The 18,807-nt window shown below is 46.0% G+C and overlaps 1 protein-coding gene across 1 annotated transcript in view; it reads right to left on the reverse strand.

Moving 5' to 3' along the window:
• The window catches only part of LOC145348482 (zinc metalloproteinase-disintegrin-like protein H3), a 180,365-nt gene that overhangs the window by 135,477 nt on the left and 26,081 nt on the right, over nt 1-18,807 (reverse strand). Inside the window, exon 3 of the mRNA XM_080196673.1 lies at nt 9,217-9,293. Within this exon, the coding sequence (XP_080052799.1) occupies nt 9,217-9,293 (77 nt within the window). The remainder of the gene's footprint in view (nt 1-9,216; nt 9,294-18,807) is intronic.

Here is an 18,807-nt window from a genome sequence, read left to right on the forward strand (position 1 = left end):
AGGGAGTTCTAGGATTCTGACCCAGCAAAGTGAAGGAATGGTCTAAGTCAGGATGGTGCGTGTCTTGGAGAGGAACTTCCAGGTGGTGGTGTTCCCATGTATTTACTGCTCTTGTCCTTCTAGATGGTTGTGGTCATGGGTTTGGAAGGTATTACCTAAGGAACCTTGGTGAGTTCTTGCAGTGCATCTTTTACACACAGCTGCCACTATTTGTCGTTGGTGGAGGGATTGGATGTTTGTGGAAGAGGTGGCAATTACGCCAGCTGCTTCGTCCTGGATGGTGTCAAACTTCTTGGAGTTATTGGAGCTGCACCTATCCAGGCAAGCAGGGAGTATTCCATCACACTCCTGACTTGTGCTGTGATGGTGGACTAGCTTTGGCGAGTCAGGAGGGGAGTTCCTCGCTGCAGGGTTCCCAGCCTCTGGACTGCTCTGGGAGTCATGATGTGGAGATGCCAGCGTTGGACTGGGGTAAACATAGTAAGAAGTCGCACAACACCAGGTTAAAATCCAACAGTTTTATTTGGTGGCAAAAGCCACTAGCTTTTGGAGCGCTGGCTGCCCCTTTATCAGGCGAGTGGGAACTCTAATCACAAACAGGATATATAAAGACACAAACTTAATTTACAGAATAATGATTGGAATGCAAGTCGTCTTTTTCGCAACTTTAACCAAGTGTTGTGAGACTTCTTACTCTGGTCTAGTAGCCACAATATTTATTATATGACTATTCCAGTTCAGTTTCTGGTCAATGGTAATCCCCAGGATGTTGATAGTGGGAGGATTCAGTGGTGAATGTTATGATGAGGTAGTTGAATCCTTTCTTGTTGGGATGATCATTTCCTGGCACTTGTGTGATGCAAATGTTACTTGCACTTGGAACCAAGGTGAGTGATCGTCCACTATCACAACCAGGTGTGACTCCAATCAGCAGAGAATTTCCCTCAATTCCCATTGATTCCAGTTTTGCTGGGCTCCTTGATGCCACACTCAGTCAAATGTGGCCTTGATGTCAAGGGCTGTCACTCTCACCTCACCTCAGCACTTTTTTGGACAAAGGCTGTAATGAGGTCAGGAGCTCACTGACCCTGCTAGAACCCAAATAGAGCACCAGTGAGCAGGTCATTGTTGAGTAAGTGCCACTTGATAGTGCTTTCAATGGCCCCGCCCATCTCTTATCACTTTACATCCCATGAAAGAATGATGAAAAAAGGTACAGCAAGCAATTGGGATTGCAAATGGCATATTAGCCTTCAATGCAAGGGACATTACACAATACAGGAATAAAGAAGCTTGCTGCAATTGCACAGGGCTTTGGCGAGATCACATCTGAAATAACGTGTACAATTTTGGTCTCCACATTTCCAGGAAAGATACATTGGAGGGGGTACAAAGAAGATTCATTGTTTTGGTCCCAGGCATGAAGGGTTCGTCCTGAGATGAGAGACTGAGTAAATTGAGCTCACATTCTCCAATATTTAGAAGAATGACAGGTGATCCCATTGAAAGATTCTCAAGAGGCTTTATAAGAGATTGCTTCTACTGATCGGGGAATCTCAAACACAGGCACAGTCTCAAGATAAAGGTCTGATCACGCAGGACTGAGATGAGGAGAAATCATGTCACTGAGAGAGTTATGAATATGTGGAATTCTCTGCCGCAGAGGGTAGTTCTAGAATTGAACACATTAAAGTCTGGAAGAGACAGATTTACAATATATGTTCACCACTTGGAAGTCCTACTGGCAAAATTAGGTAGGAAGGCACAAAGAGTGTGCTGGGGGATATGGACAGGTTAAGTGAGTGAGCAAAAACTTGACAGATGGAATATAATGTACAAAAATGTGAAGTTTTATACTTTGGTAGGAAGAATGAAGGAGCTGACTATTATTTAAGTAGAGAATGAGAGGCGACCTTATTGAGACACATCGGATTCTCAGTGAGTTTGACAGGGTAGATGCTGAGAGGTTGTTTTACTTTGGAAGAGAGTCTGGGACCAAAGGGCACAATCTCGAAGTAAGGGATTGCTATTTAAGACAGCGATGAGAAATCATAGAAACCCTACAGTGCCATTTGGCCCATTGAGTCTGCACGACCACAATCCCACCCAGGTCCTACCCCAATATCCCTATATATTTTACCCGCTAAGCCACTCATCTCAGTACACTAAGGGGAAATTTTAGCATGGCCAATCAACCTAACTCGCACATCTTTGGACTGTGGAAGGAAATCGGAGCACCTGGAGGAAACCCGCGCAGACATGAGGAGAATGTGCAAACTCACACAGACAGTGACCCAAGCCAGGAATCGAACCCAGGTCCTGAGAGCTGTGAAGCAGGAGTGCTAACCACTGTGCCACCCCAAGGGTGGCATGAGAAGGGATTTCTTATCTCAGAGGGTAGTGAATCTGTGGAATTCTTTCCCACAGAGGGCGGTAGAGGCTGGGTCGTTAAGGTTGTTCAAGGCTGAGATAGACAGATTTTTAATCAGTAAGGAAATCAAGGATTATGAGGATAAGGCAGGCAAATGGTGTTGAAGCTTGCATTGAATCAGTTTTGATATTAAACAGTGGAGCAGAATTGATGAGCTGAATGACCCACTTGTGTTCCTACATCTTATGGATTTATTTTTGGTCTTTTAGGGAATTCAGGAACATGGTGTTCACGCAGGGGGACATGAATATAGCTGAGGAGGACATTGGGTTGCAGGGGTGTAAAATAGACAGTATTACGGTTGATAAAGGGGATGTGCTGGAAATTCTTGAGGGGCTGAAAATAGATAAGTCCCCTGGTCCGGATGGGATCTACCCTAGGATTCTCTGGGAGGCTAGAGAGGTGATTGCAGAGCCTCTGGCTCAGATCTTCAGGTCGTCATTGGTCTCTGGTGTAGTCCCGGAGGATTGGAGGATAGCGAATGTTGTCCCATTGTTTAAGAAGGGGAACAGAGACTTTGCCGGGAATTATAGACCGGTGAGTCTTACTTCTGTTGTGGGCAAGGTTTTAGAAAAAATTATTAGGGATAGGATTTATAGTTATTTGGAGTGTAATGAATTGATTAGAAATAGTCAGCATGGTTTTGTAGCGGGTAGGTCGTGCCTTACTAACCTTATTGAGTTTTTTGAGAAGGTGACCAAAGAGGTGGATGGGGGCAAGGCAGTTGACGTGGTATACATGGATTTTAGTAAGGCGTTCGATAAGGTTCACCATGGTAGGCTTCTGCAGAAAATGCAGATGTATGGGATTGTGGGTAATCTAGGAAGTTGGATCAGGAATTGGCTATCAGATAGGAGACAGAGGGTGGTGGTGGATGGTAAATATTCATCATGGAGTACAGTTACGAGTGGTGTGCCTCAGGGATCTGTTTTGGGGCCACTGTTGTTTGTAATTTTTATTAATGATCTGGATGAGGGTATAGTTGGGTGGATTAGTAAATTTGCTGATGACACCAAAATTGGAGGTGTGGTAGATTGTGAGGAAGGGTGTCATAGTCTGCAGGGAGACTTAGATAGGTTGCAGAGCTGGGCCGAGAGGTGGCGGATGGAATTTAATGCGGAGAAGTGTGAGGTAATTCACTTTGGTAGGAGCAACAGATGTGTCGAGTATAGGGCTAACGGGAGGACTTTGAATAGTGTGGATGAACAGAGGGATCTAGGTGTGTGTGTACATAGATCCCTGAAAGTTGGGAATCAAGTAGATAAGGTTGTTAAGAAGGCGTACGGTGTATTGGCGTTTATTGGTAGGGGGATTGAATTTAGGAGTCGCAGTGTAATGTTGCAACTGTACACTACTCTAGTGCGGCCGCACTTGGAGTACTGTGTGCAGTTCTGGTCCCCGCATTACAAGAAGGATGTGGAGGCGTTGGAGAGGGTGCAGAGGAGGTTTACTAGGATGGTGCCTGGTATGGTGGGGAGGTCCTATGAGGAGAGACTGAGGGATTTAGGGTTGTTTTCGTTGGAAAGAAGGCGGCTAAGAGGGGATCTTATTGAAACATATAAGATGATTAGAGGTTTAGATAGGGTGGATAGTGATAGCCTTTTTCCTCGGATGGAGAAAGCTAGCACGAGGGGGCATGGCTTTAAATTAAGGGGGGGTAGCTACAGGACGGATGTCAGGGGTAGGTTCTTTACCCAGTGGGTGGTGAGGGATTGGAATGCCCTGCCTGCTGCAGTTGTAAATGCGTCTAGTTTGGGGGCGTTTAAGAGATCTCTGGATAGGTTTATGGACGAAAAGGGATTGGTATAGGCTAGTGGGTCATTGTTTTTGTAACTGGTCGGCGCAACATCGTGGGCCGAAGGGCCTGTTCTGCGCTGTAATGTTCTATGTTCTATGTTCTATGGGGAGTGAGTGGGAAAGTGTAGCTGAAGCCCCTAAGGTCAGCCATGATAATGTTGAATGGTGGATCAAGCTTCACTAGCTGGCCATCCAGTTTGAGGTTGTACACTTCCTCCGACATCTTCAACTTTGCTTCTGCACGTTGCCAACAAAGACTGTCAATATGTCTGCTGTCTTCCCGTGTGAGCCTTCTCATTCTGACTGGTCACAAACCAGACTCTCCCATGAGTCTGTGGAAACGCCTGATCTCTTGAGACATGATCCTATTTCTCGTGTTCATATGTTCTTGTGACAATCCCCCCGTGCTACCCACACACCCCCCCACCCCACCCCCACACGGATCTAGCTCAATGGTGAGATCCTGGAAACGTACATCATTTTCCTTATCAAAGCAGCTCCCAATCTGATAAAGGAAGACATAGACAATGATGTTTATCATTGCTTCCAGCTCAGCATTCGACCGAGTGTATGGAGTGGTACCTTAAACCCAGGACAAAGGTTATGGTTCAGGGGGCAGCAGCAATGGCCCTTTGGCCCATCAATACATCCAAGTCCCCAGGACCGGATGGAATGCATCCAAGGGTTCTGAAAGAAATGGCGGAGGTGATAGTGGATGCCTTGGTGGTTATTTTCCAAACGTCGCTGGATTCCGGGGAAGTGCCGGAAGATTGGAAAACGGCTAATGTTACGCCGTTGTTTAAGAAGGGTGCCAGGCAAAAGGCGGGGAATTATAGGCCGGTTAGTTTAACGTCTGTGGTAGGTAAAATGTTAGAATCTGTCATTAAGGAGGAAATTGCGAGGCATCTTGAAGGGAATTGCTTGATAGAGCGGACGCAGCACGGCTTCATTAAAGGGAAGTCGTGTCTGACAAATTTACTGGAGTTCTATGAGGATGTGTCTAGGGCAGTGGATAGAGGAGAGCCGGTGGATGTGGTCTTTCTAGATTTTCAGAAGGCGTTTGACAAAGTGCCTCACAAGAGGTTATTGCAGAAGGTCGAGGGACATGGAGTTGGGGGTAGGGTGTTAGCGTGGATAGAGGATTGGCTGTCAAATAGGAGGCAGAGAGTGGGGGTCAATGGGTGCTATTCGGATTGGCGGTTGGTGACTAGTGGGGTGCCCCAGGGGTCGGTGCTGGGGCCTCTGCTTTTTACCATTTATATAGATGATCTGGAGGAGGGAGCCGAGTATAGAGTGTCGAAATTTGCTGATGACACCAAGATTGGGGGAACGGCAAATTGTGCGGAGGGTGTGGAGAGTCTGCAGAAGGATCTAGATAGGCTGGGCGAATGGGCCAGGAAATGGCAAATGGAATTTAATGTTGGCAAGTGTGAGGTGGTCCACTTTGGTAGGAAGAATGGTAGGAAGGACTATTACTTACGTGGCGAAAAACTGCAGCAGGCGACGGTGCAGAGGGACCTCGGGGTCCTTGTGCATGAGTCGCAAAAACCCAGCTTGCAGGTGCAGCAGGTGGTCAGGAAGGCGAATGGGATGCTGGCCTTCATAGCGAAGGGGATTGAATATAAAAGTAGGGAGGTCTTGCTGCAGCTGTATAGGGCATTGGTGAGGCCGCAACTGGAGTACTGTGTGCATTTTTGGGCGCCGCACCTGCGCAAAGATATTTTGGCCTTGGAGGGAGTGCAGAGGAGGTTTACTAGGCTGATACCGGAGTTGAGGGGGTTGAGCTATGAGGAGAGGCTGCATAAACTGGGCTTGTACTCGTTAGAGTTTAGAAGAATGAGAGGAGATCTCATTGAGACGTATAAGATGATGAATGGGATGGATAGGATAGAGGTGGAAAGACTCTTCCCGCTCAAAAAAGACAATAGGACTAGGGGGCACAGCCTCAAGATAAAGGGGAGGCGGTTTAGAACGGAGTTGAGGAGGAACTTCTCCACTCAAAGGGTGGTGAATCTCTGGAATTCTCTGCCCGTTGAAGTGGTGGAGGCTGCCTCGCTAAATATTTTTAAGAAGCGGGTTGATGGGTTTTTGATAAGAGAGGGGATTAAGGGTTATGGGGAGAGGGCGGGAATGTGGAACTGAGCCACGACAGATCAGCCATGATCTTATTGAATGGCGGGGCAGGCTCGAAGGGCTAGATGGCCTACTCCTGCTCCTATTTCTTATGTTCTTATGTTCTTATATAATTCAGAGATTTGAATAATCTATTGCAGATCAATCATGAAACTTGACAAATACAATCAGCGCTCTCCCATTCAAGATTCTCCCAACCCCAGAAAAAGAAAGGCAATCTGGCAGCACGCTGCGAATGAGCAGGACATATATATCATCCATCGACTGAGACAACTGAACCAACCACTCCCCTCAGAACACCATCAAAGCACAATGCTCCCAGGAGGAAATGCTTTTGGAACGTGTTCAAAGCATGCATGGTGTAGTGGTATTGTCACTGGACTAGTAGTCCAATCGACCCAGGATAATGCTCTGGGGAGCCAGGTTCAAATCTCACCACACCAGATGGCAAAATTTGAATTCACTAAAAATCTGGAGTTAAAAATCGAATGATGATCATGAAACCATTGTCGATTGTCATAAAAGCCCATCTGCTTCACAAAGGTTCTTTAGGTGGAAATCTGCCATCCTTACATGGTCTGGTCGACATGTGACTCCAGACCTATAGCAATGTGGTTGACACTCAAATGCTCACAAAGAACAGTACAGCTCAGGAACAGGCCCTTTGGCCCACCAACTCTGTGCCAACACAGATGTCTCTCTAATCTCACACTTTCTTGCCTCTATGTGGTCCATATCCCTCTATTCCTGACCTATTCATGTATTTACCCAGATGCCTCTTGAACATTGTTATAGACTCTACTGCTTCCACCATTTCCTCCAGAAGCGCATTCCAGACATTCACCACCCTCTGTGTGAAAAACTTGCTCCTTACATCCCTTTTAAACTTTTCCCCTCTCACTTTCTAACTATGCCTCAAGTGATTGACCCTTCAACCCTAGGAAAAAGACTCCATCCATTCTATCCAAGCCTGTCATAATCTTGTAAACCTCTATCAGGCTCCCCCTCATCCTCCGACACTCCAATAAAAACAACCCAAGTTTGTTCAACCTTTCTTCATAGTCCATATCTTCCAAACCAGGCAACATCCTGGTAAATCTCTTCTGCACCCTTTCCAATGCATCAACATCCTTCCGGTAGTGTGGTGACCAGAATTGCACACAATACTCCAAATGCGGCCGAACCAGAGTCTTATACAGCTGCAATATGATTTTCCAATTCCTATACTCAATGCCCCGACCGATGAAGGCCAGCATGCAATACACCTTCTTGACCACCTTGTCCATCTGAGTTGCCACCTTCAGGAATCTGTGGATCTGTACGTCTAGATCCCTTTGTATGCTAATAATTCGAAGGGCTCTACCACTTACTGTGTACTTTCCTTCTTCAATGGACCTTCCAAATCACATTACCTCACATTTGTCTGGGTTAAATTCCATCTGCAACTTTTTGGCCCAGGTCTCCTGCTGTATCCTCTGACAATCCTCCTCACTACCCGCTATTCCCCCAACTTTTGCATCATCTGCAAATTTACGAATCAGACCTACATTTTCCTCCAAAGCATTTATATATATTATAAACATCATAAGCCTCAGCACGAATCTTTGTGGAACACCGCTTGTCACAGACCTCCAGTAGAAAAGTATTCTTCTACTCTCTGCTTTTTAGCCCAAGCCAGTTTTGCATCCATCTTACCAGCTCACCTTGGATCCCACATGACTTCACCTTCTGTATCAGACCAGAGGAACCTTCCTGAAGGCTTTACTAAAGTCCATGGATACAACATCCACTGCCCTGCCTTGGTCAATTTCTTTTGTCATTTCGTCAAAGAACTCAAACAAGATTGTGAGACACGACCTCCCCTTCACAAAACCATGCTATTGCTAATAAGCCTATTCTCTTCCAGATGTGAGTACATTCTGTCTCTGAGAATCTTCTCCAATAATTTCTCCACCACTGTTGTGAGGTCCACAGGCTGTTATTTCCCAGATTGTCACTTCTGCTTTTCTTAAACAGAGGAACAATGTTGGCCAATTTCCAATCCTCTGGTATTTCGACCGTGGCTAAAGAGGATATAAAGATTTTGGCCAAGGTCTCAGCAATTTTTTCCCTCGCTTCTCTGAGTATAGACCCTATCTGACCCTGGGGACTTGTCCATCTTAATGGTTTTTAAAACCTCCAATACTTCCTCTCTTTTTATCTCAAGATGTCCGAGAATGTCAACATCCTCCTTTCTACACTCACCATCCACTACATCCTTCTCCTTTGTGAATAATGATGCAAAGTATTTGTTAAGGACATCAACCACCTCATCTGGCTCCACACAGAAATTCCCTCCACTGTCCTTGAGTGGACCTACCCTTTCCTTAGCTACCCTCTTCCTCCTTATATACGAATAAAAAGCCTTGGGTTTCTCCTTAATCCTGCCAGCCAAGGACATTTCATAGCCCCTTTTTTGCCCACGTAAGTCCCTGTTTAAGCTCTTTCCTGCTATCTTTGTATTCCTCAAGAGCCTTATCCGTTTTCAATTTCCTGAAATTTATGTATGCCTCCTTCTTCCTTTTCACTAAGCTCACAATCTCTCGTCATCCAGGGTTCCCAAATCTTGCCATTTTCATCCTTCATTTTTACAGGGACATTCTTGTCCTGAATTGTTAACAACTGGCTTTTTAAAGGCTCTGACATCTTGGATGTGGATTTATATGATGTGAATAATGTTTTTTAAATCCTCAATCCTGAGAGGAGAAAGCTAACTCCAAATAAAACACATCCCTTTACCCAACTGAATTAACAGGCTATAAGTTACAAATGTGAATATTTACAGCAAACTGAGAATTAACTGTCAGTCTTGTTACCTGAGTCCTGAGCAGATGCTTGCAGAGACCTGGGATCCAGGGAGTCTTCTGATGGAACCCTTGTAGTAACAGTGATGCTGTAGGAAGATGATTAAATCTCAGTATAAAACTCCTGATACCTCAAGAGAACATATTGACAAATCTTCTTTGATATATCAAATAGCATTATAGTCAGGGAACAAATGTAACAAAAGCTCTGAGCGAGGAGTCGGAATGGCTGTAGTTTCATTGATTCTGGGAGAGATTCTCACAATCAGGAGGAAAGGAGTTTTAGTGGTGATTCACAGGCACTGGGCCCCAAAACAGGCCCCTCTCCAGTGTCAGGATCCATGATCTCTGGTGAGACTAGCTGTCATAACTTGAGATGCATCGATGTGGCTAATAGTTAATTGAAAGGAATTATTGATGACAAGAACTAGATACTAAGAAGGGTTTAACAGCACAACTAATGTAGGTTTCCTCCTAACACCATGACTCTGACTGAATCCTCTAGTAAAAAGTTTGACAACACACATCATGAATCCTCTAGTCCAGGAATGCTCATTCTCACTTCCAGGTTGGCCATTGGGTCTGGACTGGTCATTGACCTGTGAAGGACTGCGCACTACCACATTCACCATTTAACTCAGGCTGAGTTCTCATTCCTTGCAATACTGCAGACTGGTCTGAAATAAAAACAAATTGCTGGAAAAACTCAGCAGTTCTGGAAAAGAGATGAGGCATCTTGTGCTTGAACTCAGAAACATAGAAAATAGAAGCAGCACGAGGCCATTCGGCCCTTGGAGTCTGCTCCACCATTCATTTTGTTCATGGCTGATCACCAAATTCAATATCCTGATCTCCCCTTCCCCCCGATATCCCCTGATCCCTTTAGCCCCAAGAGCTACATCTAATTTTCCCTTGGAATCACACAATGTTTAACCTCAACTACTTTCTGTGGGAATGAATTCCACATTCACCACCCTCTGGGTGAAGAAATTTCTCCTCACCTCAGTTCTAAAAGGTGTATCCCTTGTCCTCAAACTACGACCCCCTAGTTCTGGACTCCCCCGCCATTGGGAACATTCTCACTAAATCTATTTTGTCTAACCCTGTTGGAATTATATACGTTTCTATCAGATCCCCTCTCACTCTGAAAGTGTTAGCTCCGTTTCTGTCTCCACAGAATCAGTGAGCTTTCGCAAGCCAGTGAGAGACAGACTGCGGCCTGAGTGAGATTCAGCCAGAGTGAGGGTATCAGGAATTTGGTGCTGAGGAGAAAGAGGTGCTCATCTTCAGGAGGAGCGGAGAGACAGACTTATGTGGGAGACTCGAGGGTAAGTGAGAAGTAGAAAGAAATCGAACCCTGGTGTCACAGCCAGCAGGTAAGTGATTGGCTGGTGACTAGTAAGTAGTTTTTTTCTTTCTTTTTTCTCTTTTTTTTCCTCTTGCATTGCAGTTGACGTTGTTAACTTAAGGGTTAAGTCATGGCAGGAGATCCCGGACCCATATCATGCTCCTCTTGTGGTATGTGGAAATTTAGAGACCCCTCTGGTGTCCCTGGCTCCTTGATGTGCGAAAGTGCGTCCAACTGCAGCCCCTGTTGGACACATTGACGGCTCTGATGCTGCAGTTGGATTCATTTTGGAGCATTCGCAATGCTGAGGAGGATTGTCGGGTGTTAGGGATGGAAAGATGGTAGGAGTGGAGGGCCTGAATGACCTTATTGTTACTAGAGAGGCAGTGCTCGACAGACTGGAGGGACTGATTGTGGACAAGTCCCCAGGACCGGATGGAATGCATCCAAGGGTTCTGAAAGAAATGGCGGAGGTGATAGTGGATGCCTTGGTGATTATTTTCCAAACATCGCTGGATTCCGGGGAAGTGCCGGAAGATTGGAAAACGGCTAATGTTACGCCGTTGTTTAAGAAGGGTGGCAGGCAAAAGGCAGGGAATTATAGGCCGGTTAGTTTAACGTCTGTTGTAGGTAAAATGTTAGAATCCGTCATCAAGGAGAAAATAGCGAGGCATCTTGAGGAGAATTGTTTGATAGAGCAGACGCAGCACGGTTTCATTAAGGGGAAGTCGTGTCTGACGAATTTATTGGAGTTCTATGAGGATGTGTCTAGGGCGATGGATAGAGGAGAGCCAGTGGATGTGGTGTTTCTTGATTTTCAGAAGGCGTTTGATAAGGTGCCGCACAACAGGTTATTGCAGAAGGTCAGGGGGCATGGAGTTGGGGGTAGGGTGTTAGCGTGGATAGAGGATTGGTTGTCAAATAGGAGGCAGAGAGTGGGGGTCAATGGGTGCTATTCAGATTGGCGGTTGGTGACTAGTGGAGTGCCCCAGGGGTCGGTGCTGGGGCCTCAGCTATTTACCATTTATATAGATGATCTGGAGGAGGGAACCGAGTGTATGGTGTTGAAATTTGCTGATGACACCAAGATTGGTGGAACGGCAAATTGTGCGGAGGGCGTGGAAAGTCTGCAGAAGGATCTAGATAGGCTGGGCGAATGGGCCAGGAACTGGTGAATGGAATTTAATGTTGGCAAGTGTGAAGTTGTCCACTTTGGTAGGAATAATGGTAGGAAGGACTATTACTTACATGGCGAAAAACTGCAGCATGCGACGGTGAAGAGAGACCTCGGGGTCCTTGTGCATGAGTCACAAAAACCCAGCTTGCAGGTGCAGCAGGTGGTCAGGAAGGCGAATGGAATGTTGGCCTTCATCACGAGGGGGATTGAATATAAAAGCAGGGAGGTCTTGCTGCAACTGTACAGGGCAGTGGTGAGGCCGCAGCTGGAGTACTGTGTGCAGTTTTGGTCGCCGCACTTATGCAAGGATATTTTGGCCTTGGAGGGAGTGCATAGGAGGTTTACTAGGCTGATACCGGAGTTGAGGGGGTTGAACTATGAGGAGAGGCTGAATAAACTAGGCTTGTACTCGTTACAGTTTAGAAGAATGAGGGGAGATCTCATTGAGACATATAAGATGACGAATGGGATGGATAGGATAGAGGTGGAGAGGCTCTTCCCGTTCAGAAAGGACAGTAGGACTAGGGGGCACAGCCTCAAGATAAAGGGGGGGCGGTTTAGAATGGAGTTGAGGAGGAACTTCTTCACTCAAAGGGTGGTGAATCTCTGGAATTCTCTGCCCGTTGAAGTGGTGGAGGCTGCCTCGCTAAATATATTTAAGACGCGGGTTGATAGGTTTTTGATAGGCAAGGGGATTAAGGGTTATGGGGAGAGGGCGGGAAAGTGGAACTGAGACACGACAGATCAGCCATGATCTTATTGAATGGCGGGGCAGGCTCGAAGGGCTAGATGGCCTACTCCTGCTCTTATTTCTTATGTTCTTATGTTCAGTGAGTTGGTCACCCACTGAAGATAAAGATTACAGAGGGAGATAGGGAATAGATGACCACCAGACAGAGGAAGAGTTGGAAGGCAGGGGTTCCCTGTGATCATCTTCCTCCAAAACAGATATACCATTTTGGATAGTGTTGGGGGAAATGGCTCACCAGGGGAAGGTGGCAGCAGCAGGTTCATGTCACTGTGGCTGGCTCTGCTGCACAGTGGGCAAAAAAACGAGTGGCAGAGCTATGGTTATAGGAGATTCAATTGTGAGGGGAATAGACAGGAGTTCCTGCAGACGCAAGCGAGACTCCAGGATGGTATGTTGCCTGCCTGGTGCCAGGGTCAAGGATGTCTTGGAGCAGCTGCAGGGCATTCTGGAGGAGAAGGGTGAACAGCCGGCTGTTGTGGTGCATATGGGCACCAACAATCTCAGCAAAAAAAAAACAGGATGAAGTCCTACAAGTAGAATTTAGGGAGTTAAGAATTAAATTAAAAAATAGGGCTTCAAAGGGGGTAATCTCAGGATTGCGACCATGTGCTAGTCAGAGGAGAAATGTCATACAGCTAAGATGAATATGTGGCTTGAGAGATGGTGCAAGAGGGAGGGATTCAAATTCCTGGAACATTGGAACCAGTTCTGTGGGAGGTGGGACCAATAAAAATTGGATGGTCTGCATCTGGGCAGGACTGGAACTGATGTGCTGGGGGAGTGTTTGCTGGTGCTGTTGGAGGGGGTTTAAACTAATGTGGCAGGGAGATGTAATGTGTCAGAGGGAAGTAAAATGTGGACAGAAACAAAAGGCAGGAAGGGAAACAGTGGAAGGCACAGAGATCAAAGACAAAAATCAAAAAGAGCCACAGTACAGAGACTGTGGAGAACTCACTGAATGGGTCCAGTAAGACTAAGAGAAATAAAACACAGAGAGGATGTACAAACCATGACAGGACAGATGGTCTGAGGTGTGTCTGTTTTAACGCAAAGAGTATGATAAGTAAGGTGGATGAACTTAAAGCTTGGATTACTACATGGAACTATGATGCTGTGGCAATTAAGAAGACTTGAACAGCAACAGGAAAATGACAGGCCTGTTTGTATTAGGGCAAAATAAAAGAGCCCGTATTGAGATACGAGGCTGTCTTTGTGCTTTGTTTGACACTTCACCTGCTCTTGCCTGTTTTCTGCTGATTTCCTCTTTCTTTTCCTGGGCAGGTCTGGTGTTGGCGTTCACTGAACTCCACACATCCCGCAGTATCTTTGTGAGAGAATGATGACAGTTGCATTCAGCAACAACTGTGTAATTAAGGTGGAAAATGAAAGGTTTGGCAGTGCTGAGCCTCGGGTTGATTGGGATTGTTCACGGTGGCTGCAGTCACTTTGTTCTGGACCAGAGATATTTTTCTTTGACAACATTGAAGCACCTCAGAGTTCAACACAATCGATGGAGAAAGCATAATTGTTGTTGCAATTTCAATGCTGGCCATTTTGAGTTGTTAATAATGTTCATTTAGATATTTTGTGAAGAGGATACATTTTTGCGAAACATAATAACCCCAGGAGTCGGCTGGGGAGGAACCCTGCTTTTATTGCACAAAATGAAATGAACAATAACCACAAACCTGTGGTTAACACAGCAGGTCCCAATTGGTTAGTGGACCCTCTCAGGGTCTCACTTTATACAGGGCTCAGGGTACAAATCCACCTCCTTGGCTAATTACCAAGGGAGCTTGTATTCAACGAGGCCAACTTGGGGGTCAATTAATGATTTCCCATGCAGATTCTGAGGGTTATCACGGCCCTCCCCTTCCAAGGCTGAGAGATCTCCCTCGCTCCTTGGGCATTAGGGCCATCTGCGTCTTTTGGCCCTTGGCCTTTTTCCTATTTCATATACCGCCTGGTCAGGTGGTTTGTAGTCTATCAGCGAATGCCTCTTTCCTGATGATCAACGAGGTATTATTGAAGATAGTTCTTCCTCACTGAGAGCTTCTGGCTGGGCTTCTGCTGTTTCAGTCTCCGCTTCAGAGTTGGAAATCTCATAAGAAGTTTCGGGGCCTTCTATTGTCAAATGTGTCATGAACTTCCTTTGTGTACTTGAGGTTTCTGATGACATACTCGCCGAGTTGGCTGCTTTTGTTGAAGGATCCTGACGTTTTAGGTGGTCCACATTTTTCCATTGTACTGTGTCTCCAACTTTTACCATGTAGGACACAGGCCCTGTTTCGGAGAGAATTGCTCCTGATGTCCATTGGGTGCTGCCTCCAAAGTTTTGCATTAAGCCATGTCTCCCTTTGAAAAGACTCTATCTGCTTTTATTTTATCATGGCCACATTTTTGGGTTTCATGCTTCTCTTCCACTCTTCCATTTAGGTTTGGGTATGCAAGGCGAAGCCTTGTAGGCACCTGCCCATTAATAACTCAGCTGGGGCTATACCTGTTATATGTGTCTTTGATCTATAACTGAAGAGTAAATGGCCTGTTTGGTATCGACAGATCCCCCAGATTGTTTTTACCATTTTCTCTTTGTTCCCATCAATTCCAGGCCACCAGATGTAGCTTCCCACAAGCATCTTCATTTTTGATACATGTGGATGGTCATTATCAAGATTTTGAAAGATCGGAGTTAAAATCGGATAATGTTGAGTTGTAGAGTCATAGAGTCACAGAGGTTTACAGCATGGAAACAGGCCCTTCAGCCCAACTTGTCCATGCCACCTTTTCTTTTAAACCCCTAAGCTAATCCCAATTGCCCGCATTTGGCCCATATCCCTCTATACCCATCAGACTCATATAACTATCTAATTGCTTTCTAAAAGACAAAATTGTACCCGCTTCTACTACTACCTCTGGCAGCTTGTTCCAGACACTCACCACCCTCTGTGTGAAAAAATTACCCCCCTGGACGCTTTTGCACCGCTCCCCTCTCACCTTAAACCTATGCCCTCTAGTTTTAGATTCCTCTATTGGGAAAATATATTAACTATCTAGCTGATCTGTACCCCTCATTATTTTAAAGACTTTTATAAGATCATCCCTCAGACTCCAACGCTCCAGAGAAAAATGTCCCAGTCTCTCCTTATAACTCAATCCATCAAGTCCCAGTGGCATCCGAGTAAATCTTTTCTGCACTCTTTCTAGTTTAATAATATCCTTTCTAATAATAGGGTGACCAGAATTGCACACAGTATTCCAAGTGTGGCCTTACCAATGTCTTGTACAACTTCAAAAAGACATGCCAACTCCTGTATTCAATCTTCTGACCGATGAAACCAAGCATGCTGAATGCCTTCTTCACCGCTCTGTCCACCTGTGACTCCACTTTCAAGGAGCTATGAATATGTAGCCCTAGATCTCTTTGTTCTCTAAGTCTACCCAATGCCTGACCATTAACTGAGTAAGTCCTGCCCTGGTTCAATCTACCAAAATGTATCACCTCGCATTTGTCTAAATTAAACTCCATCTAAGAACATAAGAAATAGGAGCAGGAGTAGGCCATCTAGCCCTTCGAGCCTGCCCCGCCATTCAATAAGATCATGGCTGATCTGAAGTGGATCAGTTCCACTTTCCCGCTTTCTCCCCATAACCCTTAATTCCCCTGTCTATCAAAAACCTATCTACCCGTGACTTAAATATATTTAGCGAGGCAGCCTCCACCACTTCAACGGGCAGAGAATTCCAGAGATTCACCACCCTTTGAGCGAAGAAGTTCCTTCTCGACTCCGTTCTAAACTGCGCCCCCCCCCCCGCCTTATCTTGAGGCTGTGCCCTCTAGTCCTACTGTCCTTTCTAAGCGGGTAGAATCTCTCTACCTCTACCCCTATCCATCCCCTTCATTATCTTATACATCTCTATAAGATCCCCCCTCATCCGTCTAAACTCCAACGAGTACAGACCCGGTCTATTCAGTCTCTCTTCATAGTCTGCCGTTCGTCAGCCTACTGGCCCAATTGATCAAGATCCTGCTACATTTGCAGTGAACTTCCTTCACTGTACACTATGCCACCAATTTTAGTGTCATCTGCAACTTACTCACCATGTCTTCTACATTCTCATCCAAATCATTAACTTAAATGACAAATAACAGTGGACCCAGCACTGATCCCTGAGGGACACCGATGGTCACAGACCTCCAGTTTGAAAATTAACTCTCTACAACCACCCTCTGGCTTCTGTCAAGAAGCCGATTTTGAATCTAATTACTCACTCTGGATCCCGTGAGATTTAACCTTATTCAGCAACCTACCATGCGGTACCTTGCCAAAGGCCTTGCTGAAGTCCATGTAGACAACATCAACTGCACTGCCCTCATCTACCTTCTTGGTCACCCCTTCAAAAAATTCAATCAAATTTGTGAGACATGATTTTCCACTCACAAAGCCATGCTGACTGTCCCTAATCAGTCCTTGTGTCTCCAAATGCCTGTAGATCCCGTCTCTCAAAATACCTTCCAACAACTTACCCACTACAGATGTGAGGCTCACTGGCCTGTAGTTCCCAGGCTTTTCCCTGCAGCCCTTTTTAAACAAAGGCCACTCTCCAATCTTCAGGCACCTCACCCACGATTATTCAAATATCTCTGTTAGGGCACCCTCAATTTTCTCACTCGCCTCCTGCAATGTCCTGGGACACACTTCATCGGGTCCCGGGATCTATCTACCTTGATAAGACTTCCAGCACTTCCTTCTCTGTTACATGTACACTCCTCAAGGCATCATTATTTATTTCCCCAAGTTCCCTAACACCCATGCTTTTCTCAACAGTAAATACTGATGAGAAATATTCATTTAGGATCTCGCCCATCTCTTCTGGATCCACACATAGATGATCTTGTTGATCCTTAAGAGGTCCGACTTTCTCCCTAGTTACTCTTTTGCCCTTTACGTATTTGTAGAAGCTCTTGTTTGTTTCCCATCTGTGACTGGGGTTACGGTGGTCCCTACTACTAGTAATGGCTGTCCTGAGTAGTTGTCAATCTTGCCTTAGTGTTCTTCAACTTGAACGTACAGATACCCAATCATAATCTTTTCAGTTCACACTCGTGTACAATAGATTTGCTGCCCTCATGTCCATTCACTTGGGGCTGTATCCATATCCGGCCACCTTTACTGCAATGATGAAATTTAGCAATGCTAGTTCCTCCTCTTCAGCCTGGTACACTCTGTTTGGGGTGGCTTTGCCCTTTGATATGGGCATTGCACGCTGTTTGTTTTGGTAAGCTTGCTTGGGGTGGGCTTCCTGGCTGCACGCACAGCACTTTTGTGTTCGTCGCTCCCTAATCATCAATTAAGACTCATCAGGTATCTCAGGTACCAACATAATAAACTAACTCAAATTAACATCGGGACAAATAGGACTCAAAAGGTTCTTCTTTTCTGGCACCAACTGAATAAACAAACTCAAATTAACTTCAGGACAAATTAAAAGGGGCAGCTCCCCAAAAGGAAAGGGAACAGCACAAACAAAAAACAAAGTCGAAAGAAAACTTAAAACATTCAAAGATAAGGTGATTATCGGGGTCGATAATGCGCCCTAACCCCTGCAGTGTCCAATGGGGATGGAAGGCGTCACTGCGCCCCTGCATGCTCCCTCTCCAGGGACACCTGGCCGCGAATCTAGCCGCAGTAGAGGGGCAGACGGTCAGGATGGACGATGCCGTCGATCACCCGCTGCCTGGATCTATTGATGGCGCGTCTCGCCAGGCCCAGGAGCAGGTTCATGAAGAAGTCGGCATCCCAACCCACCCCTCTACGCACCGGGTGCCCAAAGATCAGGAGTGTAGGACTGAAGTGCAAACAAAACATCAGCAAAAGGTGTTTGAGGAAAACAAAAAGGGAGTGCAACTGAAGTCACAAAACGTTAACATAGTCCACGGACTCCACAAGACCACAGAAAGGGCAAGCTTGGGGGCCCGTGAACCTAAAGAATGTACGGTTGTATTTGACTGCTGCACGCAGCACCCTCCACCCTAGGTCCCCAAAATAATTGGGGGAGATCCCTCCATAGAGGGACCTCCACTGGGGATCTCCACCACCTGGCAGCAACAAGGCCCGCCAAGGTGTATCCTGCCAGATGAGGATACGGTAATGAAAGGTGTGCAGCAGCAACCAGTACAGGAAAAGCCTCCACGCGGTGGAAAAGGGCACGGAGGATATTTCTGTGAGGCGGCAAATGCTGTGGGGCACCAGGGTTATGGGGAGAAAGTGGGAATGTGGAACTGAGCCACGACAGATCAGCCATGATCTTATTGAATGGCGGGGCAGG

The sequence above is a fragment of the Carcharhinus amblyrhynchos genome, chromosome 1 (assembly GCF_965287045.1).
Source record: "Carcharhinus amblyrhynchos chromosome 1, sCarAmb.v2.hapA, whole genome shotgun sequence".
NCBI lineage: Eukaryota > Metazoa > Chordata > Chondrichthyes > Carcharhiniformes > Carcharhinidae > Carcharhinus > Carcharhinus amblyrhynchos.